Source organism: Nicotiana tomentosiformis, chromosome 4, assembly GCF_000390325.3.
Source record: "Nicotiana tomentosiformis chromosome 4, ASM39032v3, whole genome shotgun sequence".
In the NCBI taxonomy this organism is placed as follows: Eukaryota; Viridiplantae; Streptophyta; class Magnoliopsida; order Solanales; family Solanaceae; genus Nicotiana; species Nicotiana tomentosiformis.
Genome location: NC_090815.1, coordinates 48712641 through 48738848, shown reverse-complemented (window position 1 = coordinate 48738848; position 26208 = coordinate 48712641). Strand labels below are relative to the sequence as shown.

Genomic DNA, 26208 nt, shown 5'->3' with positions numbered 1-26208 from the left:
CTCGCATCGACTACCCACTGACCCTACTAGACCGCCGGTCAAGCAGAAGACCAGGAAGTTCAAACCTGATTTAAGTCTGAGGATAAAAGAAGAGGTGACAAGCAAATAGAAGCAAATGTGGTGAGGGTCACCAACTATCCAAGCTGGTTGGCCAAAATTGTCCTAGTGCCCAAAAAGGACTGAAAGATTAGAATATGTGTGGTTTACCGGGATCTCAACAAAGCTAGCCCAAAGGATGATTTCCCCTTGCCGAATATCCACATCCTCATCGACAACTGTGTGAAGCATGAACTACAGTCATTTGTGGATTGTTTTGCTGGATGCCATCAAATTCTAATGCACGAGGAAGACGTAGAGAAGACAACTTTCACCACTCCTTTGGGAGTTTACTGTTATAGGGTTATGCCGTTTGGTCTCAAGAATGCCGGCACCACCTACATGAGGGCCATGACGAACCTTTTTCATGACATGATTCATAAGGAGATAAAGGTGTATGTAGACGATGTCATTTTAAAATCTCGAAAGAGTTTTGAGCACTTGGACGACTTGAGGAAATTTTTCGAACGCCTGCGAAGGTATAGTTTGAAACTTAATCCATCAAAGTGCGCGTTCGGAGTCCCTGCTAGAAAACTATTGGGTTTTATTGTAAGTAGGAAAAGGATAGAACTGGACCCATTTTAAAGCTGCTAAAGAAGGATGCTGCCACGAAATGGACGGAGGAGTGCCAGAAAGCTTTCGACAGAATCAAAGAGTATTTCTCAAACCCCCTTGTGTTCTGACCTAGATTGCTCAAAAGCTAAGGCATTACACGTTAGCATACACTATGCATCTGATATCTTGGCTCGACCCGCTCAAGTATATTTTTCGGAAGCCAATGCCTACTGGAAAGATAGTTAAATGGAAAATTCTCCTCAGCAAATTTGACATTGTGCACATAACTCAGAAGGCTATCAAAGGAAAAGCTTTAGCTGACCACCTCGTCGAGAATCCAGTGGATGGGGATTACAAGCCACTTACCACATATTTCCCCGATGAAGAAGTACTATTTTTCGGGGAAGATATTGCAGAAGTATACCCTGGGTAGAGAATGTTTTTCGATGGAGCAGCAAACTTCAAAGGAGTCGGGATTGGAGCAGTCCTTATTTTAGAATCCGGACAACACTATCCAATGTCGGCAAAGATAAGATTCCCATGTACCAATAATATGGCTGAATACGAGGCATGCATCCTTGGAATCAGAATGGCATTTGACATGAACATCAAAGAACTGTTGATAATAGGAGATTTCGATTTGCTGATCCATCAAGTCCAAGGAGAATGGTCAACTAAGAATGTCAAGATACTACCATACCTGCACTACGTGAAGGAACTGTGCAAAAAGTTCACAAAGATAGAGTTCAGGCATGTCCCAGAATTCAGAACGAGTTCGCAGACGCCCTTGCAACTTTGTTATCCATGATTCAGCATCCAGACAAGAACTACATCGATCCTATCGAGGTATAAATCAAGGATCAACATGCCTATTGCTTCCATGTGGATAAGGAACCAGATGGTAAACCTTGGTATCACGACATCAAGAAGTTCCTTGCGACCCAGGAATACCCAAAAAATGCTTCTAATGGTCAAAAGCGAGCCCTCAGGAGGTTGGCAAACCACTTTTTACTCAACGAGGGAGTCTTGTACTAGAGGACCCTAGGCATAGGTTTGCTGAGATATGTAGACGCCATCGAAGCAACCAGACTATTAGAAGAAATACATGCAGGGACGTGCGGACCCTAAATAAACGGGTTCACGTTAGCCAAGAAGATTTTGAGAGTTGGATACTTTTGGATGACTATGGAAAGTGATAGCATCCGCTATGTGCAGAAGTGTCACCAGTGCCAGATTCACAGAGATTTCATCCGGGTTCCACCAAATAAGTTAAATGTAATGGGTTCGCCCTGGCCTTTCGCCGCTTGGGGCATGGACGTGATAGGACTCATACAGCCTGTAGAGTCAAACAGACATCATTTTATTTTGGTAGCCATTGACTATTTCACCAAATAGGTCGAGGCATCTACTTACAAGGCCGTCATGAAGAAGGTAGTGACAGATTTTGTCCGGAATAACATCGTTTGTAGATTTGGGATACTGGAGTCTATCATCACTAACAATGCCGCCAACCTTAATAGTGACCTCATTAGGGAAATCTACGAGAAGTTTAGAATCGTCCACAGCAATTTCCCAGCCTACAGACCACAAATGAATGAGGCGGTCAAGGCAGCTAACAAGAATATCAAGAGGATTCTGCGAAAGATAGTGGACAATCATAGAAAATGGTACGAGAAGTTACCTTTCGCTTTATTGGGTTACCGGACTATCATGAGAGCATCTACTGGGGTGACGCCATACGTGTTGGTATACGACACTAAAGCAGTGATACCCACAGAAGTTCAAATACCGTCTGTAAGAGTCATTCAAGAAGAAAAATTGGACGATGAAGAATGGATACGAGTCAGGCAAGAACAGCTCATACTCATTGAAGAGAAAAGAATGGATGCAGTATGTCATGGACAACTATACCATAACAGGATGGCTAGTGTATTTAACAAAAGAGTGAAGCCTCACCAATTTACACCGGGGTAGTTGGTTCTGAAGAAAATCTTTCCCCATCAAGAAGAAGCTAAAGGGATCTTCACACCAAACCGGAAAGGTCCTTACGTGGTCCACAGAGCACTTTTGGAGGAGCTCTAATCTTTGCAGAAATTGATGGAATAATCAGCACAAATTCAATCAACTCGGACGCAATCAAGAGATATTATGCCTGAAGACAGATAAAGTTAAGATTTTGATATAACAGAACTACGTTCAACCTGACTTCCCATGGAGGGATACGTAGGCAACCCACGTAGGGTTTAGTTTCTCTCCCCCTTTCTTTTGTAATAGTAAACCAAATGTCATTTTTGTATGTTGTTCAGGAACTACGCCGACTTGATTTCCTTATAAAGGAATACGTAGCCAATCCTCAATAGATTTAGTCATCTTTTGTAATTGAACTACGTTCTTGCCTGATTCCACTAGGATACGTAGGCTGTCTGAGTCAGACTCGGCCATTTTTATTTCTTAATCTCATCATTTTGCATTTGTTGCAATTGAACTATGTTCCGACCTGATTCCATTTTGGATACATAGGCTTCCTGATTCAGGCTCGGCCGTTCATCATATTTCATCATTATCCCACGAACTACGCTCATACCTAATTTCATTTTGGATACGTAGGTAACCTGAAAGGGTTCGGTCATAACCTTAGGAAACCTCTGTAATGCATTAGCTTTATTTAGGACGCAGTCACAACAGCAAGAAGCCGCGTTGTCAGAGACACCATGGAAGATCGGCATCAATGGGACGAATTTCTCAAAGAAATACAATTCGCATGCAGAGAATCTTTCGTAATGTGTCATAATCCAGAATGATGGCATTTGCCTTAAAAGAAACAAATATTTTCTAAAATATATATATAAAGTGATATGTTCCATCTACCGAACTCTGTGGATCAATCATGTCAAAGACGGGGGCAAATAAATACCATGGTCAATGCAACCCAACCATTCCCCTCCCCTACTAAGAAGTTTTCTTTGAATGCAGGGTCAACAGGGAGTAAACGAATCATTGGGACCACACCGGGGCAAACGACGGATCCGCCACTTGCCTAAGATTATCTCTCCTCCTTTCACTTTAAATTTTCGAGAACAGATAAGGCTAACTCTTGAATCCTTTATAGGTGCTTCAGAATCACACAGTTGACACAGTAATCTGTAAATAGCAAACCGTCTACTCAATCAATCGGAGCACCATGTACAAATCGCATGTCAGCTTCACCAATCATAGCTCTGTAAATAGCAAACCGCTAGCTCAATCAAGCGGAGCGCTTATAAAAATCAAACATCGGCTTTGCCAACTGGACTTTTGTATATAGCAAACTACAAACTTTTCCAATGAAAAGCAATCCTCAACACCGCTCCGTCAATCACATATGTCGGAATAGAAAATTGTGAACCTCGTCACCAACGTTCCGCCAATCGATGGCCGCAACTTAGCTTCGCACTCAAGAGTATCTCTTGGGCATGTTTATATTACTGTTACCTTGAATGTTTTAATGTTTTGTTCGTGCAACTTTAGTAATGATTTTGATCGCTCCTGAGCGGAGATTATTTTACATTTTTAGTGCAAAGCTCTCCCAACAAGCGGAGACATTTCTCAGTGCAAAGCTTTCCCTACAAGCAGAGACGCACTTTACCAATCAAGCTCTCCCAACAAGCGGAGACAATTTTCAAATGCTCCGACAAATGCGTAACGGTACACTACCCGACTGACAAATCGAGTCAGGATCAAGTATCCTATCATCCCAATCCCAAATAACGGCTCACTGGAAGCCAGACATCATCATTCATGCATCATTTACGTTGCATCTTAATATATTCTGCATTACAATATATTGGTATATGTGTATTTCATTTTGTTTTGCAGGAACAAACACTGCAGTGTGGAACTGCTTCTTAATAGCAGACCAAACTACAACGCACTGGGGACAGCCAACCTAGTAGTGGGCTCAAGATCCAAGGTATAGATGACCAACGAGCTCAAAATTTCGAATCATTCAAAGTAGGCCGCAAAATTCAAGCTATCACGAGTGACCAATCTTCCGCCTCGCTGTATCGCCACAATACGATACCAGGACAATTCTTGCGAGTGCCGCTTCCCCAAAGTCCCTACTCCAGAACTACATGAGGCCTGGTCCTCGTTAAGCCCAAGGTATGTAAGTAATTCAAAGCTAGAATTCGGCCTAATATTCCTAAATCTTCCCAAATTCTTCCCATATTCAATCCTGTAGTTCACCATCCTCATTTCCTGCAATACATGCCTAAAAGTCGGGACAAAATTGGCTTTGCTAGAATTTCTTTGCCCGAAAACTCTTTCATCGTCTCTGGTCAAAGAGGGGTAGTTGTTGACGGTTAATTTTCACTCTCCCTTTTAAAATTAATTTATTCACGCTTAACAACTTATAATAAATATTTTAAAAGTATTTTTCTATTAATGAATATCTATTTTTATAAATTAATTAAGTATTAATTTCAAAATTAATCACATAGTACTAATATTGTGTAATTACAAATGTATTTACTATAAGAACTTTTGTATATACATTACATAGGTTTTATAATTTGACAAAATTACTCCTTAATTTCCAATGAATTAGGTTACTATGTTAATATTTTGAAATTAGTGCTATAATTCAAAATATGTGTTATTTATAGATAATTAATTAAAATAATTAATAATATATAGTAATTATAATTTTACCATATTTTTATTGAAATTGTTATGTTTATTTAAATTAATTTTAAAAAGGGTTAAAAACTAAAAGGCTACAATTGCAATTCCTTAACCAAGTATAAAATTGCTATTTATTAAATTATTTTATCCCAAATGTACAGCCCAATACGGAAATACCTAGCCCAAGTCCACCCCTCTCTTCCAACTTGGCAATCCAAGGAACTCTATTCGCACCAATCAACATTTGCCACGTCACCCCCGTTACCACTCACAAAACAAACACACACACACATATGAACCGTTGATCCATCAGATCAACGACTCCCATTTAATCTCTGATTTTTCTTTGATTTTTAAAACACCCGCCCAAAGACCCCATCTCCACTGTTCAAACCTCTTATTCCAATGCCCTTAAAATTCTTTCTAAAAAATCCTAAATGCCCGAAATTCCAGGGTCGTTGATCACGAAATCCAACGGCCTGTATTCTATCTCTCAAAACTAACCTAGAGACGAACCTCTATTCCCCCAAACCCTAATTAACTTTCACATCACTCAGCTGCCTCACCTCCCCGTTTTCTCTTCTTCTCTCTTCTCACTCAAGCCTACAGACCCATCAATCACCTGAGCCTTGCACAAATTGGTGCAAGGCCATGAACCTATCTGAACATTCCCTACTGATCCATGATTCTCTCTTAACATTCCCTTTTTTCAATTACAAATTCAAACCACCTAAATTCTGAAACCCTAATCTCAGAGGTGAAACTTCAAATCGCTACTGATCTTTCAAATCCATGGCATGCATGGTTGTTCCTTTTGTTTCTATACACTTGGTCTCGTTGTTCTTTCCATTTTTGCCTTTCGATTTCAAAACCCTAATTGAAGAAATCAGACCCAAAAGGTGAAACTTCAAATTCTCCTGATTCCTTCTTTCGTCCATTCAAATCAAAGCAAGCAGGAGATGTTAGCTGGTTTCATCAACAATATTCGACACCCAGAGGTCAAATGCAATGACCTCTGGGTATTAGGGTTCAGACCGGTGGTTCCTTGTACTTCAACGTTCACCCTCTCATATCTCTCCACTCAGGTAAACTCAAACAATGATTTCCCCTATGTTCTCTATAATTTTACCCGACTATGCTCACATCATTAACTCATCGTCACTCTCCACTATCTTAATTTAAAATCTGAAAATCTAGAGGCATTGAATGCCACTATAAAAGGAGGTCTTCAATGCTCTCACCTAACATGGAGACCAACCAAAGAAAACCTAACATTGAACATACTAAGCGCAAAAAAACTAAGAACATTAGGGTTCCTGGTCTTAGGTATATTACTGTTTCTCTCTCTTTCGCCAGGTTTCTTTTGCTGGTTCGAGCTTGAAAGTTGTGGGATCTTGAGCAACAAAAGAAATCTGTTTGGTATGCTGCTCTTAAGAAGGTCAGCACCTTTCTCTCCCTTTTCTTTTGTTCCTCTCTGAATGATTTAGATATGTCGATGTTAAGTTCTGTAGATTATAGTTATGCTGTATGTGTTTGACATGTTTGATAGTTATATTTTGTTAGTGTGACAATATTGTATGTCTAGCATGTTCTGTTATGACTCTTTAAGGGATACTCGATTAAGTTATAAATGATACTCATTGATCTATATTTTTTAACAGTTTCCCAGTCTAAGCTCTTATGTGTTTATATTCAGTATGAACTTCATAATTTTCATTAACTTGTTGTAAACTTATCTCTATCTCGTTACACCTGTAATTTTGTGAACTTTGAAGTTGAGTTTAGTGCCCGAGAATGAGATTAAGATGACTTATCTTTCCCTGCTTCTTAACCTTAAGTTTGAACTTACAATGTCTATATATCTTCTTGTCTACTTGTGTTTTTGTTAAACTATCTCTGAGTTACCACTATTGTCCTTACTCTGTTTGACTATCATCATTATTAAACCAATCATGTTCGTGTTTTTCCCTTCATCAATGATACTATTATAATGTTCACTTCTGTATATTATTCCCTACATCTTACTTGTTTATGATCAAGTTCATTATTTGGTAAATCTTAACAGATATACACTTGAAAAATTCAATATGTCTATGTCACTTAACTAAATTGAAAGTGTCTGAGTGTTTAGATGCCTTTCCTCCTTGTATATATACCTGTTAACTTTGAGTGTGATATCTGAGCTATAATTATAGCTTTCTGATGATCAACTGTTGTATGCATGGGAGGCTATCTTATTTGCATCAAGCTATCTTCTTCTCATGAATCTTTGTTGTATATGTATTTTGTTAAGGTTAAACTATTTTCCTCTTCTTTGTGTAAGTCATGATTTTGTTTGGATGAAGTCAATTAATAAATGTTGCACAACTAAGTTTGTTCCACATTCAGTGGAGATCTTCACACATATATGTTATATATCCCTGTCCTTAATCTCTTTCAGCTCCTATTGTATTTCTATAAAGTATGCATGCATCTATCACTAGCTTATCTTCCATGAAAGTAGGATTTAGACATACTGTTATAGTCCATTGATAGTTCTAAGAATTGAAACATGGTCACCCCATACTTATATGCTAAACTAGACTTATGTTTGAACTAAACTTGTTTGATACAATGTTTCCATTTCCTGTCTTCATTTGCATGATCAACTTAATTTTGTGATGGGTAAAACTCCTTTCCCAATATGAGATCACTATCTCGTTTACCTTGCCTTTGAACAATTGACTGAATGTTGCTATCCTTTTTCTTAATTTTTTAATACCATATTCTACCTTGAGTGATGCTCAGCCCTCCTCCTCATTATTAACCTAAAGCAGAACTTGACTCTCAAACCTTATGAAGCTCATTGATTGATATTGTCTGAATATATTGACTTGTTACAAGCATTATCCTTTTAGACCTTAGGGTGTGTCATATTTGAACCTCTGAATTTGTAGTCACGATAAGAGTGTAATCCCATAACTTTGGTAACCTTTCTGTTGCAATAGCTGTCCATGACTGTTAGTTTGTATCTGCCTTGATGTCTTTAAGGTGCTAAGTAATGTTATCAATATATGTTTGAATATGTTATGCTTTAATAACTCATTCCTGCAATGATGAGATTATGAAACCTCTTTTTTATCTATGTGTACTTTGAACTCAGCCCCTCCCCCTTTAGGTCTCTTTGATATGTGGTTCCCTATTCAGTATTAATAATAGTCTGTACTCTCTTGTATTATTTTCATTAAAAGGAAAGTACATATTTCGTGGTATGTAATACCTTAGTACTTAGTTTGTACTAGAAGGGCCTCATTAGCACTTAAACCCATAAGGAAAACATGTAGTTACTGATTTAGGATATTTTGGGGTGGAGTTCGACTCTAGGTTGGGCTGCCCTCCCCGGCACAAGAATTGCCCTGGGCCTTGAGTCCCTTGGGAACTTTGACGTGTTGGGGGATCCAAAGGGAGCATCGACCTCGAGTGTGATCCAAACTGAATGTATTGACACATTCAGTTCTTTAAGGGTTTAGTGTTTAATGACAACGAATGGTTTCCAATGCGAATTATTTTCTAAGTAAAGCCATCACATTAATATATAATTTTCTCTACCATATTAATCTTATGCTTGCTTTAATTAACTGTTTATGTATTTTTCGTGTACTTCAACGAATGATCTGTAGTTAAAATACGCCAAATACACTGGATATATGTCCAATGACTTTCTTATTCTTTCACATGTACATCTGTTTGGGCCTCTGAGTTCATAATGAACTCAAGCCCAGCTCCAGCTTTATTGCATCTCATCGAGGAGTCCAAAGTTAGCTAGTATCCGCGTCTCTTCACTACTGGGCTTGCCTTCTTAAGGCCCAATCACATAGTCCAGTCCTGTTTCCCTCAATTCCTTCATCAATATTACTATCTACTAGTTTAATGTTAATTGTATTTATGATGTCTTTATTGTTGTTTATCTCTCATGTATATAACACTCATATATTAGAACACGTATTTTTCTTTCATGCTTTACCTTAAGTAACACGGGATTAAAAGGGAAATTAGTTAGAAGTAAATCCTTAACTCTCTAGTTATAATCTGCCAACGATTTATTATTATGTTTCACTCATCTTTCCTTTCCTTAAGAGATTTTAAAAATTCAGAACTTAGCAAAATAGTAGATCTATTTCAAAAGGAGAAATCATATTTCAGCTTCATTTTCAAAGGCAAAAATCAGAATTTCAAGAAACTGTCGCCCTTAAGGAATTTTTCGGTAAATAACCCCTTCTTTAAAAACCCTCTGAATCTAAGGTAAATTCTAGATATGCTTTTTTACAAACGTCCCTTTAGAATTATATATAGCCATCCCCCAAATCAAAGTATTTTCATAACTCAATCCCTTTTTATAAATTTATAAAATCTAGACCATTTATGTATCAATTTCAAGACTCTTTTAACATCTCTTATGAATCCGTTCATATACTTATATCTCTTTAGGACCTCACATCATTCCTATCAATATCATACTTAGGTATCCGATAAGAAACCTTCCTTATACCAATAATTGATCCCAAACTTAGTATAAATCCTATGGAGCTACCTCACGTAGATCCTAAGGGATGCCTAACACCTTTCCCTTAAAAGAATAAGAACTCTTACCCATAATATCACCGGTTAGGAGACTAATAATAAAAAAAATGACTTATTAATTGAATAGGTACCCTAGTATACCTTTAAATATTAGGTGGCGACTCTCTTTTATCAATAACAGAGAACTCACAAGTTGAATCATATCTTGACTAGTGCAAAATAGGGTGCAACACCTGGTCTACTTCGTGTGTTTCTCTCTTATGCTATGATGGGTTGTGAGACAAATTGATTATTCACACACATGATGTGGTCCTGTATAGGCCTTGTGGATATATTTGAGCGAGATGGTTCTTGAGATGTTGAACTATTTATTGCACCTTAGTCATGCTTTACTTATTTGTGGTATATTTTTCTATCTGTCTCCCAATGGTTATGGTCATACGCTTCACATATTTTCTAAATACACCTGCATTTGGTGAGTATGGGAATTATGTGTTACACCCCATATTTTTTGTACGTGAAAGTACGCCATAAATAAATTGATGAAAGCTCAAAAATGAGATGTAACATTCCGCATTTTCGTACGTTAAAGTTTCGTCATAAGCTAATCGACGTAAGTTCGGGAATGAGATTTTAAGCATTATGCTATTTCAAACAAGTGATGAGTAAATTCGTAAAGGTGAGAGGGTAATAAAATCAAAGAAAATGAATTTTCATCAAAGTTTGACATGTTGGGATAAAATATGGCCCAAGCTAAAATATCCGGTATTTATGGACTAGTATCATACAAGGTACCATATGGCCATAATAGTAAGGTGTATAAAGTGTGTTAAAAGTGAGTAGTATTTTAAGTAATTTGAGATACTTATTAATTATGTGGATAATTGGTTAATTATGGATTAGTGGGAGATTAATTAAGATCTTGAGATAATTTTAATGACCACCAACGTGGCAGCAAGTTAAGTCTTAATCAAGCCAAAATTTTGACTCTTTGGCTTAGATTGCAAGGTGGCAAAACTTGAATAAGTCTTTGGCCAACTAAGCCACAAAGTGGGGCCCACAAGCTTACAAATTTAAGAGATCTCCTTACCTTATCAAGGTTGGATACTAAGATTTCTAAATTAACGGATGAGGGCTCAAATAAATTGTTTGAAACTTCATAACATGATAAGAACGTGAGATTGGCAATCTTTAAAGAAATGATTGAAAGATGACTTCTCAAATTCAAGATTTGCATTACTCACAAAGATATTGAATTTACAAAAAGCCATAAAGACTCTAACGCTATTGCTTATGTAAGTATCTTACAAGGTTGTGATCAAATTCACAAAGTGATCATACGGAATTTGCTATAAAAATTCATACGAGATTTCATAAAGTAATAGTAACGGGATTTTGCGATTCTAAGGGAGTATGGTGCAATCTTTTTCAAGAATATCATACAGAATTTTTCACACTTCGATCTTTCCGTCACGTGTTTTGTCGCAATTAACCTATGTTAGAGGGATTGTAAAGAGAATCGACTCAGGTCTGTTAAAGCTATCCCTTCTTTTCCTTTGGCATGATCTATACGACACAAACGAAACGAGCAAAATACGCAACTTTCATAAATGACTCTATTCATAGAAATACTAGGGGTGTCTATATTATTGATTCCCCATATGAATTATTATTATATCTTCTATTCATGGGTCTCAGAAAAATACATATTTCATAAAGTTTATCTGAAAGGCATATTGATTTTATGATATTCCGAAAAATCTTGTAACGTATTTCATATGCATTTCATGCATTTATACATGTACATTGACCCATGACCAGATGGTATTATATACGCATATATTATATGTATATGAGATATGGAAAAAGGTTACGGCGTTATATACGCACCACCACCTGATCAGCTGGTATACGTTGATGATTTGTCCATAGTGGCCGAGATGATATGATGGGATGCCCTCAGAGGCTTAATGATATTATGAATGCATATACCTATGCATGGTATGATATTTATACGCATATGCATGACATTATAAATATGAAATGATTCACAGAGTTATTCAGACATACATGTTGAGTCTTTTACTCTATGTTTCTTTCATGTCGAGTCTTTTACTCCATGATTCACTGATTTTCATTCCTTACATACTCGGTACCTTATTTGTACTGACGTCCCTTTTGCCTAGGGATGCTACGTTTCATGCTCGCCGTTCCCGTTAGACAGGATGAGAGTCCTCCAAGTAGGCTATCAGCTCAGTGGAAGGTGTTGGTGCGCTCTATTTGCTGCGGAGTTGCTATTTGGTCAGTATGATTAGAATATGTGTTGATTGGTATGGCGGGGCTCTGTCCCAACCTTTATGATATTATGTATTCTTAGTGGCTTGTAGACATGTGTCATGTATATGAAAGATTGTATGGCCTTGTCGGCCTATGTTCAGTGTAAGAGTGCTTATTTTGGCCTTATAGACCCGTATGTCTTAAGTATAAGTTGGTATCTCATGTTGTTTTTTACTTATCTCATGGCACCTCTCCGGCTCAGTTATCTATAATAGTATGATACGAAAAGATATGTTATGTTGGTACTCGGTTGAGTAAGGTACCGGGTGCCCGTCGCGGCCCATCGGTTTGGGTCGTGACCGAAATGGTATCAGAGCAGTTCTGTCCTAGGGAGTCTACAAGCCGTGTCTAGTAGAGTCTTCTTTATGGGTGTGTTGTATACCACACTTATAAGCAGGAGCCTACAGGGCATTTAGGACTGTCACTCTTTCTTCTTACTGTGGAAGAATTGAGTCAGAGGAGCTCGATTTTTGCATCATGCTTATGATAGATAAATTTGAGATATTCAGTAGATCATGTGCGTACTAAGATATGTAAGCTTCTGAAAAAGGAGCCCTAAGGCATGAATATCTATCCACCCATATGGTAAAAAGTAACGAGAGATTCAAAAGGTAGATACAAGCTTCAACAAGTAAAAGAAGAAAGATGAAAAAGGGTATGAGGTACCCAGCTAGTGAAGATTATCATTATTTACCATTCAGGAAGGGAGATATAAGTATTTTGAGTTATATTCAACAGTAGTAGAGGTATGTACAATCAGCCACACCCATCTTATTTATGCCCTATGGGGGCTAACAGAATTAGTATAAGAGAAGGCAGGATGTCTGGATCTTGTTGGGGTTAGGGCAAAATGGTGAATGGATTGTTAGCGTTAGCTGACATTTCCAAAGGATATTGCAAAAGTGCTAATAGATCTCCTTGTGAGACACCCATATGGTGTACTCTAAAATAGTACAGCTAGATATGAATACTACAAAGATAGGTACTGGAAGCCTTGAAGGGATAAATATTACCTTAGTGTAACTCCCGTCCCTAGTGGATAAAGAACCCAAAGAGCCAATGGATGGAGCAAGGGGAGTTAAAAGCAAAAGAATGTCTTGTTTGAGTTTTCAGAATAAAGTGATAGACATGGATGTTAGCGAAAAATAAGAAGAGGGTCAATGAAGCATTATGAGTAAGATATGATACATGGATGACAACTGTAGATTAAAAAAAAACGATGACAGCATTACAGAGTCTATAGTCAAGTGAAGGAAAAGACGAGATGTGACAGGCCTTGAGACAACAAAAGAGTATAGGCCATAAAATCATATCCTCATTTCGAGAAATAAGTTCGTGACTCCAACGTGATTGCCAAAAGGAAAAATTAGACCCCAGCGTAATAGGAAATCAGCATGGACTGATGAATAAGATAAACTAAACATGAACTAGGGACTGAGTAATAGTCGACATTATGAGAATTTTAGAGATTGCATCCCGGCGATAATAGAATGGACGACAGAAGAATACACTTTAAAGGTCATTTAGGAAGATGCTTTCCTAATGCAAGAAAGGTGAGTAAAGTTAAGCTTAAGGGACTGTATGTGCCAGTTACACTAAGTGTCACCCTCGCGAGTGAGGAATTTCGTTATCCTTGGTACAGAAGGATTACCGCAAGGCGAGTAAGGATCATCGATGATGTGAAAAGAAGCCAAAGATGAAAAGGTAAAACATCTATATGTAGATCATCATAGCACTAAATCTTAGTGCTCCCCTAAAGGGGGGAATATGGTGTGATGTGGCATTAAGTCAGAATTTAGTGGTTCTAGTAACTATGGAATGGTAAAGGAAGAATGCGATAAAAATGAGAAAGGGATGAGATTGCACTCATTCAAATCCTACAGATATGCTATGATTCTAGAACATTATGCAAGCACGACGTCAAGGAGAGGAAATAAGGGTTCCTACCCGTGATGTTATTGATAGATAAGGAAGCAGGGCGAGACGTAAGTTAAGACAAAGGAAATAACCCAAGAAAGATTACGCAGAATATTGATATGAGAATGGGCCAACGAGTAGTTAGTAGTTGATTCAGGAAGAGCCTAGTTATGGCTAAACAAGAGGACACAGACAAATCAACAGATTGTGCAAGACGAACATAGTGAACCCCAATATGAGGAATTCAATCTCGCAGATATGACATCGTGATCCTTGAGATATATTCAGATAGGAGTTGGGGTAGTTAAAGGTAAATACAAGAGAATGCCACTGGGAAGACAGTCAAAATATTAGTTCAGAAGCAACCCTACAAGCACAAGGGCGTGGAAATAAGTAACTACGGATAATTATAGGCGGGGAAGAACATCAAAAATTTTGTCAAGTATACGATGTGATAATCTTGTAACTTTACAACAGTCAGAAGGTCTCCCTAATACTACAACGAAAGACTAGCTGAGGAAATAAGGAAGAAGGCTTCAACCTAAGCACAGTGACCAAAAGAGGAAATGGTCTTGTAACAATAGCCTCACTACAACATTGTATGCACTCCATAAAGAAGTGGCACCTAGCGTGGCTAATGAGCAGGAAATGAAACCAAAAGTAATATTCGAGACCATATGAATTGCACAAAATTCTGACATGCGTGGGAACTAAGATAAGCTAAGTATGCACGCAATAAGGGGGCAGAAAGACCAGGAAAAGTAATTGCTTACATTTAAAGAAAGTTGAGATGGAATGAAAGGAATTATTCGATCAATGATCCAGAGTTAGTTACGTTATGAACGCACTCAAGATTTTGGAGTATTATCTATGCAGCATGTATATTGACAATCATACAGTTGTAGAAGACTCTGGTATAAGTTAAAAGAAAGAATTGATTCCAGGTCATAGATAAGTGATTGAATTGTTAGATGATGGTATCGCGGATATTCCATAGCATCTATGAAAGGCTAAAGTAATAACTAATATCAGGATCTGCATATCGGAAGATAGCTCAAGCCTACATGAAGGCTGATCAGAAGGAAGAAGAAACTAAAGAGGTACATCAACTGAATAATCATGAGTCCAATTATTATACCCAGAAAATTAAAGAAATCGTGATTAAGAACATTGAGACTTACTCTAATATCAGAGGTACAAGAGAGATAGTACGACAACCATATTCTATAATGGCTCTATGATAAAACAGTTAGAAAAGTACCAGCCTCATAAGAAGTCAGTATGAAGCTCCCACCGGATTGTGTATGCACCAAAGGTGCAAGTATTATAATAGAGCTTCAAGTTATGGATTTGAATTATACCTTTGTAGAAGGAAGGTGATGAAAGAGATAAAAGATGTGATGCGAGATTTTAAGGCAAATAAGGTAAAAGAAGGTTGTGAATAGTCCATATTTCAGATAGAAGGCTAGAAGCACTGGGATTTAGTATCCAGGAATGATAGCAGCGTCATGAGTGGCATACCTTCCAGCCTATGGTTTCTAGGTATCGAGAGGTCTAGTTAAGAGAGTAAAGAAGAGTTTGAGACGATGTGATGTCTCGCTGGATGTTCCAGAATAACATAAAAAAATCTGCGGTGCAAGTAAGTTGAAGGGAGGTTGCGAGTAGTATAAATAGATACGTATAAGTCTCAAGCTAAAGTATGGTAAAGCGACAAGGTTTTAGGAAGACAGAAATAAGGATAAGAAAGGGAGAGTGAGAAGGTGACGAGAATGGATAAGTCCTCGGGATTAAACCCATGAAACAAGAGAGATTATGGTTTCTCTAAGTCATAGAAAGCTCAGTATAGCCTGAATGAACTCAAAGGAGTCTAAGACTAGTAGCATTTATAATAAATGGAATGCTGCCCTAGTAGTAGAATGAGGGTGTAATTGTAATAGATGAAGGATGACGTTTGGGCCTTTGATTGAGTAATGATTTCATGAATTGTACAGGATTAAAATACCCACGTAAGGTGAATCATATTGGGGTGCTATGAAATATGGTTATAGAAGTATAGTATCGCCCCTAGGTGGATCAGTCTAATTACATCAAATATTTCACGATGCAACACGAGCCCTAGTGATTACGTAAGAGGTTTCAAGTTATCAGTGGTATATTGTAGATCATTATAGAGGTGAATCAACAACGGATGGATAAAAGTCACAAAGTATGAGATGAGATTAGGTCGTCATTATTAAGATGAATAGTAATGAGGAAGCATTAAAGGACTTAGACTTATACATATAGGATAAGAAACAAGAGTAACCTGGAGTTTGGTAGTAGACCTCAGTAACGATAAATCGAGGTAAGAGTTACGGTGTAGTATGACCTACCTAGATGCAGTAAAGGCATACGGATGGAGAACCGGGGCTATGAAACAACATATGGCAATAGTCGTAAGTTTGACAAAGGACCAAGCAAAGAGCTTCAAGTATACCTATAGATGCCCATATGGACATCTTTTCAAGCTCTATATATGTTTACAAAGTGAGGCCTAGAGATTGGCTAACAGCTAGAGGAAAAAGGAGAGAAGAGTTGCATAGGCGCACACACAAGGTCAGAGTCGTACTCGCTGCATGATAAAAGGTAGCAACAGAGATTGGAAGGGTTCCGACTACAAGTCATGGTGTGAGAAGGAGGCCTAAGGGGATGACTGCCCTGGACTTTGGATTCATTCACAGAACACTTGCCTAGATGGCAAGAAGAGTACTAAAGTATGCCCAAGAACCATAGGTTATGATAATGATAAGTGTATCAGTCAACATTCGAGGTCGAATATTCCAAAGGGGGAAATGATGTTACACCCCATATTTTTCGTACGTGAAAGTACGCCATAAATAAATTGATGAAAGCTCGGAAATGAGATGTTACATCCCGCATTTTTGTACGTTAAAGTTTCGTCGTAAGCTAATCGACGTAAGTTCGGGAATGAGATTATAAGCATTATGCTATTTCAAACAAGTGATGAGTAAATTCGTGAATGTAAGAGGGTAAGCAAATCAAAGAAAATAAATTTCATCACTTGACATGTTGGGATATAATACGGCTCAAGCTAAAATACCCGGTATTTATGGACTAGTACCATACAAGGTACCATATGGCCATGATAGTAAGGTGTATAAAGTGTGTTAAAAGTGAGTAGTATTTTAAGTAATTTGAGATAATTTTTAATTATATGGATAATTGGTTAATTATGGATTAGTGAGAGATTAATTAAGATCTTGGGATAATTTTAAAGAACCCCAACGTGGCAGCAAATTGAGTCTTAATCAAGCCAAAATTTTGACTCTTTGGCTTAGATTGCAAGGTGGCAAAACTTGAATAAGTCTTTGGCCAACTAAGCCACAAAGTGGGGCCCACAAGCTTACAAATTTAAGAGATCTCCTTACCTTATCAAGGTTGGATACTAAGATTTCTAAAGTAATGGATGAGATCTCAAATAAATTGTTTGAAACTTCATAACTTGATAAGAACGAGAAATTGGCAATCTTTAAAGATATGATTGAAAGATGACTTCTCAAATTCAAGATTTGCATTACTCACAAAGATATGAAATTCACAAAAAATCATAAAGACTCTAACGCTATTGCTTCAGTAAGTATCTTACAAGGTTGTGATCAAATTCACAAAGTGATCATACGGAATTTGCTACAAAAATTCATACGAGATTTCTTAAGGTTATAGCAACGGGATTTTGCAATTCTAAGGGAGTACGGTGCAATCTTTATCAAGATTATCATATGTAATTTTCCCCACTCTGATCTTTCCGTCACATGTTTAATCGCAATTAATGTGTGTTAGAGGGATTGTCAAGAGAATCGACTCAGGTATGTTTAAGCTATCCCTTCTTTTCCTTTGGCATGATCTATACGATACAAACGAAACGAGCAAAATACGCAACATTCATAAATGTCTCTATTCATAGAAATACTAGGGGTGTCTATATTCTTGATTCTCTGTGTGAATTATTATTATATCTTCTGTTCATGGGTCTCAGAAAAATACGTATTTGATAAAGTTTATCCGAAAGGCATATTGATTTTATGATATTCCGAAAAATCTTGTAACGTATTTCATATGTATTTCATACATTTATACATGTACATTGACCCATGGCCAGATGGAGTTATATACGCGTATATTATATGTATATGAGATATGGAAAAAGGTTACGGCATTATATACGCACCACCACCTGATCAGCTGGTATATTTTGACAATTTGCCCACAGTGGACGAGATGATATGATGGGATGCCCTCAGAGGCTTGATGATGTTATGAACGCATATACCTATGCATGGTATGACATTTATACGCATATACATAAAATTATAAATATGAAATGATTCACATCGAGTCGTTTACTCCATGTTTCTCTTATGTCTATTGTTTACTGATTTTCATTCCTTACATACTCGGAACATTATTTGTACTGACGTCCCTTTTGCCTGGGGACGCTGCGTTTTATGCCCTCAGGCCCCGTTAGATAGGATGAGAGTCCTCCAAGTAGGCTATCAGCTCAGCAGAAAGTGTTAGCACTCTCCATTTACTCCGGAGTTGCTATTTGGTCAGTATGATTAGAACATGTGTTGATTGGTATGGCGGGGCTCTGTCCTAACCTTTATGATGTTATGTACTCTTAGAGGCTTGTAGACAAGTTTCATGTATAGGAAAGATTGTATGTCTTTATCGGCCTATGTTCAGGGTAAGAGTGCTCATTTTGGCCTTATAGTCACGTATGTCTTAAGTATAAGTTGGTATCTCATGTTGTATTCTACTTATCTCACAGAAGCCTCTCTGGCTCAGTTATCTATAATAGTATGATACGAAAAGATATGTTACGTTGGTACTCGATTGAGTAAGGTATCGGGTGCCCGTCGCGGCCCATCGGTTTGGGTCGTGACATTATGGCTTGATGGGTATGCCCGTGTGGATTGATATGTTTGGATCGGGTTACGTATTGCAATAGAGTTATGATTGGATACGATTCCTTTTGCTTACTCTGTATGTCTTGTTTCTCCTTTGTGGGATAGGTTCATGACGTGATGATTTTGTTGTTACATGTGTTGAACTTGTTGGGCAATTCTCATATTTGGTTCTCTTTCCATTGTTGGTCACATTCGAGTTGGTTCTTGTTTGGTTCACATAATGCATCATATGTGGTTCTGCATGGTATTTGGGGTGGATTGTCGATCGAGCAGCTTGTACTAGGTGAGATGAGGCTATTAGGCCTGGAATTAGTGTAATCGAATTTTGATAAAGTATGTTTAGAAGAAGAATGTCACTAGTCAGCAAGAATTTGGCAATGGTTCATGTCGGGAGAGAGAACTCCATGACTTGTTGATTTGATGGGTGGTTATGAGTCACTACACGATTCTTTTACCATTAGAAGTGTTGGGAAGGTTTGGGACAAGGTGTTATTTGATATGAGGTATATTATCAGTACCAGGTTTTAATTATGAGCAGCTTTTGCGGTCCGAAGATATTGCTATAAGTATATGAGTCATTTTGACACATCGTGTGGTTATATCTTAGGAGTATATTAATGGCTTGATGCAGCTTGTGAGGATTGGTATAGTATACATATACAAGAATCGGATCTTAGAGGGAGTTTCGAAAGTTGGAATTTGGTTATAAGGATTGTAAGCTAAGGTTGAAGGAAGCGTTTTCACTCAGGATTGTAATAATGGGATTATATGGATTGAGGTGATGTGAGATCAACCATGGGTATGTTTATGATGAGCTTATACAGAAATTTGGCAGTTTTGGACAACTATTGGCATGCTCAAGGTTTAACGTATTCTTATATGGGAAGAATGTAACGAGCCAACTGGTTGTTTTGAGCTTTAGCATTCCGGTTGGTTGCTTAAGATCTTGAGTAGCTTCATATGATGCATGATGACTTGTAAGTACGGTTGGTTTTGATGTTCGAGAGGTTCGAGATTGATTTGGTAGAGTGATTCTTAATTTGGAAGCTTTAAGTTGGAAAAAATTGATAAAGGTTTTACTTTTAAGTAAATAACCTCAGAATCGGGCTTTGATGGTTTAAATAGGTTCACATGGTGATTTTGTACTTGGGCGTATGTTCTGATTTGGAATTGGATCTTCCTAGAAGGTTGGCGCTATATGTCGAAAGTTGGCAATTGGAAGAATTGGAGAGTTCATAGGTTTGAACGTAAGTTGACTTCGTTGTTATTGGACTCCTATTGTGATTTTGTGACCTTGAATAGGTTCATTTAGTTGATTGAAACTTGTATGCAATGTTTTGTTGTGATCCGGTGTCTAAGTATGATTCAAACGTGTTTGGCAAAGTTGGTATGTTTGATAATTATGAGGTAGATTTTGATCATTGATTCTTGGTTTTGATGTTATTTGCAGTGTTTCGAGCCTTTGAAAAAGTTTGGACAATGTACTTGGATATGTTGGTGTGATTGGATGGGGTCCCGAGAGCCTCGGGTGAGTTTGGGGATGGTTCTGGACAATTTTAGAGTGTTTGGCATTTCCGGTTCAGGTGCATCGCATCTTTGGATTTTTTGTGTACAAGTGAGAAGTCACACTTGTGAGAGGTTTGTTTTATCTATGAAGTTCGCTTGGCACTACAGCTCGTCGCATATGCGGAGGTTGGAGCATAGGTGCGATGTCGCACTTGCGATGATTTGAGCGCACCTACAACTTTTGCTGTAGTGGTAAGTGGTCGCTCCTGCAAGGAATGCTCCATGGATGCGGTGCCACTTTTGTGAGGGTTAGTTCGCACGGTCGCACCTATGAAGTGTGGTCAAGCGCTGGGAAATCGAAGAAGCAAGCTTGTGACCGCAGATGCGGTGCTCACAAATACGGTTATTTAGGTGCAGAAACGAAGGCCCTGACAGCATGTTATATTTCGAGGGTTTAGTCATTTTTTTCATTATTTTGAGATTTGAGGCTCAAAAAGAGGCGATTTTGGAAGAGATTTCACTACTACATTGAGGGTAAGTAATTTCTACTTTAATTTATTTATATACCTTGCTTCTCATGCATTAATACACTAAGAATATGGAATGTTGAATGAAATTTGAGGGGGTTTTTGTCTACACTTTAAGAAAGTGTATTTTGGGGATTTGAATACTGATTTGGACTTAGATTTGGAAGCTATTATATATTTGTACTCGACAGGTTATGGTTCATAGAGATTTGGTATTGATTTCGGATTTCAGACACGTGACCCCGGATTGACTTTTGTTGACTTTTTGGAAATTCTTCAAAGATTGGAACTTTATAGATTGGGATTGCTTCCTATAGCATTATTTGACATATTTGGTTGATGATTGTCTTGTATTTGCATGATTGGAGGGCTAGAGCAAGGTTTTGACATGATTTAAGGTTGATGACAAGCTGGATGAAGTAAGTATCCTGCCCAACCTTTTTGAGAGGGAATAACCCTTTGGATATGACGTTATTTGTCTAGTTAGAATGTGAGAAGAGGCGTATATGCAAGGTGACGAGCGTGTATGTGGTGCTATGTTTGATTCATGAACGGAGTAGTATTTAGGCTATATCATGCTTAGTTTTTGGATATTTTGCTCCCTGTTATCATGCTTTATATGTTTGTATAACTACCTCAACTTCTCGAATCATGCTAGAGATCATGTAGTCTTAATTTCCTATTTAAACATGATACTCATTATTGTATGGCATAGTCACCTAATCTAAGATGTAATCATATATTTCACACATGATTACACCTTAGCATGGTATTTTCCTCAGTCTCAGAATATGTTATTTGATATTTGTTGTTCGTATACGTGTATTGTTTTACATGTTTTCTGTTTGATGGACTGGGTTGACAACACGTGAGTGGTCCGTGCGGGTTGAGTTATATTAGCACGTGAGTTGTCCGTGCGGTTGTTATGGTTATGACACATGAGGTTGTCCGTGCAATATGTGGATAAGGATCCATCCCCTTAGGGTCGTTCACTCATTTTTTCCTTGATGATGTGCACGCAGATTATGAAAAATGGATCAGTGATTAGATTTTGTGTATCTTTTATATATGCAAACTCCTTGGATCTATACATGATTTTTACCGCGAATCTTCTCTTTATGATAACTCTGAATCTATACATGCCTTTTATGCATATCTTCTCTATATGCTGCTTTACTTGATGAAATGATTCACATCACATATCTTCTCTATATGTTAATTCATGTAACTTAACCTGTTTACTTGTAAGGCCTCGTAAACGTTCGCTAAGGGTTTGTGGACTGTGCAATGCATCATGAAGAAGATAGAAGTATTTCCAGAAAATGGCAATTTTGCGATCAATTATGTGGACTGTGGATCGGTTCCGCTGACTGCAAAATCATCGTGGATTGAGTCAGAAGTAACTTGATTTTGAGGGTCTTTTCACTGTGGGTTATGCGGACCGCATAGCCATTCCACGGACCGCGTATTCGTCGCATAAATCAGTATTTGAGTTTTTGAAAAAGACTTCGCGGTCTAATATGCGGACCGCAAAATATTTTTGCTGACCGCGGATCCATCACGGACATAACCAGATCCAATCCAGATTTGAAGGACCATTTCGTAGTCCATTTTGCGGACCCCGTACCTGTTCCGCGGTCCTATCCAGGATCGCAGACCCGACTCGGAGGGTTAATTTTTAGGAAACTTTACCCAATTCTATTTTAACAAAAAAGCCTAAGGGGTCATTTTAGAAGGTATAACTTGATATTTTGAATGTGTGTGTGTGTGTGTGTATGTGTGAGAGAGAGAGAGAGAGAGAGAGAGAGAGAGAGAGAGAGAGAGAGAAAGAAGAGGCGAACTCCAACACATTTGCTCTTCAATTCTTGCTCATTTCTTGAAGATTCAAGGAAGGTATTCACAAGGTTTTCAACTAGCCGGATAAGATTTCATCCCTAAGGTTTCATGCAAAGTCTTGCAATGGGTTTAAGTAAGATTTTATTTATTGGGGCTTATGCAATGGTGATCGGAAGTTATAAGCCCTTAATCTCGAAGTTGGAGGTATGTAATGAATATGAGGTATGATTCTTGAGTTGGGAGTATGTCGTTGGCATACATGTGCCAATAGAGGTGGTATGGCGGTTATTGAACTATTATGGGTAAATTGTTGACTTGGGGATTGGTTGTACGGTGAAGAAATCCCATTGTAGGGGGTTATAGTAATGTATGCACACTATGTATTTGATGAAATTCCTATATGACCTAGACTATGAATGCCTTTTTAATAATGGTTCGGTTTGATTATGTTTCTATAGCTTGAAATGTTTCGAGTAACGGAATTTGGTAGGAATCCTAAAGAAGGATTAACTAAGGTATGTTGGCTAAACTCCTTCTAAAGAATCGTATTCCACAAATTCCTTGTTAGTGCCAAGCATGATTTGTTCAAGCCCTTATTTCTATTGTTCTAAATTGCTTCCAGTGGTTGGTTTATCCAATTGCTTATATACTCAAGTCATGTTCCAATTGCCTATATCATATTATGGTCCCATTTGGGAAAATATTTCAAGTATGATTGTTGTATCAAATGCTTATGGCTTAAACTCATGTTTCAATCGCAAATTACTATGCTTCCCTTTTGGAAGTAATTCAATGTACTTAAGGCTCCCATTTCTCATGTATTTTAAAGATATAATTATCCAATGTTTTACATATCACGAATGTTCCTTTTGGAAGTAATTCAATGTGTTTAAGGCTCTCAACTCCATGTTCCCTTACTTGCTCGAAATTGATACATCATGAACTTCCCCTTCACTTCTCCTTTATTTATTTTATTGTTCAATCATGGTTTTCGAATTTATGTTAATTTGAGAACCATTCTAACTATTTTCCTTTTCCTTTATTTTCCTTCTATCCCTTACTTATTTATTTACCGAATTATCAAACATTGCCTTGTATGTTTTTTTCCTTACCATGTAAAATTACTTTGATATATATTATTGCTTTTTCATAAGAATGTTTTCAATATCATATTCCGCTTGTGCCTATTATCAACCTAGCGGTTCTTGATGAGTATCCGCGCTTTTTAAAAATACCCTTTTTGAAATGGGATAAGCTTATTAGTGGTAAACTAGTCGATCAGAAGTACAGTTGACAGTCCCGTGATTTCCCTTCTCAAGTTGTGTGCTTGAGAGTGCCGGTTAGACCCTTAGAAACCTACTCAAATTGAAATTCTCCATGCATCATGTTAAACCTAGTATGGATTAAATACCCTTGGTGTATTAAATCTATTTAGATAAACCTCGTCCAAAGTCCAAAAGAGATCTACACAATCGTACACCCCACAGTTTCCTGAAAATGTTAGGAATCAAGAAGAACGATGAACTGAGTTGTTTGAAGAAGTCTTACATTTCTTTTGATTTTCTGTATGAACTGTGTGGACACAACAAATTATATTGGTTATTTCACGAAGAATGACTATTACTTCTATTGGATGGATCCACTATAGGGTTTATGTTTCCATTGTGTGTTTCTTGGGACTGCTGATCTTCCCGATGCAAGGAGGAAAGATCCATACCCAACTAGCCACGATAGCCAGAACCATGATGGAGGGAATCAAGGGACAAGCCAATACTATTGTCCCCATAATATTAGCAAAATTATACCGTGCCCTGGACCGATGCAAGAATGGGGCATGTTACTTTGAGGGGAACAACCTTTTGTTTCAAATATGGTTGATAGAATACCTCCAAAGAGGCGATTGCTGCTAAGAATTTCTTTCAGGCTGGTGTATGACCATATTTCTAGCCACCATCAGAAGAAGATGAATTTTTCTCCAGAAAGATTCACAAGGCCCACTGATGCTAAAGGATGGTCACACCTCTTCAACAATCTGAACGAGGAACATGTACAGTGTATGTTTGGATGGTTTCCAAGCCAGGATTTCATAATGCGGTCCAAGAAGGCTACTTATCTGGTGTTGATAGGGCTGCGAGGTATTTACCTTTATGATCCAATAAGAGTAATGAGGCAAGCTGGAAGAAAGCAAGTTGTACCACAAGTATCTAACATGACACAATACAAGGTAGATTTTAAAGGGGGCGTCATACCTTTAACGTTCGAAGCCCAACATATGTGGAATTAGAAAATCATTGTGGAAGAAGAGACCATAGAACCCGATAGGTATCATGCTTGACACATGTACTACCATCTTTCGTGGATGAAGATGACATAACCAGGGATGTCAAATCGGGTATCAAGTTGAAGGGAAGGATCATCGACGAAGAGGTCAAAGCTCAAGCAAAATATAGAAGGCCGTGCAAGAGGGTCTTTAAGTCCGAAGCCAAGCACATGGAGCAACACAAGATGGACATGGAAGCTATAAGAGAATGGAGAGAGATGGAAAACAAAGCTACAAAAAGGTTAGAATATTTGGAGCAAGGATTGATGGAGTTAGAGAGAAAAATGAGGAAGAGACTCCGGGACTGCCCGTGTATGGGATACGATGAAGGTGGAAAGCTAGGAATGGCCTACCTGTTAATTAACATGAGCGACCTCAAGAACATGATTGAAAGAGCAAAGAAGGCAAAATACGAAGAGGTCCATCCGGGACCAAGTAGAATAGGGGTATTTTGTTTTATGAGACTTCAAGATTATTTTTATAGTATTTCGTTTTAGAATTGATGTAATAAGACCTTGAGCCACTAGTGATTATATTTCCCTATTTTGTTTTAGTAATAGAATGGTTTGATTTATTTCGCGTTAATGGGATGAAACATTGTTGGCACCAATTGTTTCAAGTTTACTTGTCATTTTAGGTTTACCTCGGGCACAACGAGGTCCCCAAATTAGGACACGAACTATTAGATGTTTTATGTGCTATCTTTAAATACCGCAAAGATCTTTTCCATTTTTACCTTACTGACTTTGTTGCCTTTTATTTTTCTTTCATTATGATTATTACCGCTCTTGAAGGTTGATTCGTGCACTCTAGCAATGTTAACATACGTACAAGATCTTGAGGTCCTCTGCCTCCTCCCCCTTCTGGCAGCATCAAAGGCAAAGGTAAAGGAAAAATGGACAACTTGAGTGGAAATGGGAAAGAC

The 26208-nt window shown here is 37.9% G+C and overlaps 1 protein-coding gene across 1 annotated transcript; it reads left to right on the top strand.

Moving 5' to 3' along the window:
• The first annotated feature begins 1204 nt into the window (after positions 1–1204).
• On the top strand, positions 1205–4539 carry LOC138909633 (uncharacterized). Its single transcript, XM_070200841.1, has 3 exons — positions 1205–1401; positions 2121–2541; positions 4507–4539. Exons 1-3 carry the CDS (start codon positions 1205–1207, stop codon positions 4537–4539), a joined length of 651 nt encoding a protein of 216 aa, XP_070056942.1.
• Positions 4540–26208: the final 21669 nt, after the last annotated feature.

Bases quoted from the DNA above. Each gene is read 5' to 3' on its own strand.
- LOC138909633 (XM_070200841.1), top strand. From the start codon at position 1,205: ATGGCTGAATACGAGGCATGCATCCTTGGAATCAGAATGGCATTTGAC. The intron at 1,402-2,120 runs GCATGTCCCAGA...CATCGTTTGTAG, and splicing joins TTCACAAAGATAGAGTTCAG to ATTTGGGATACTGGAGTCTA. The intron at 2,542-4,506 runs GTATGTCATGGA...TTTGTTTTGCAG, and splicing joins AAGAGAAAAGAATGGATGCA to GAACAAACACTGCAGTGTGG.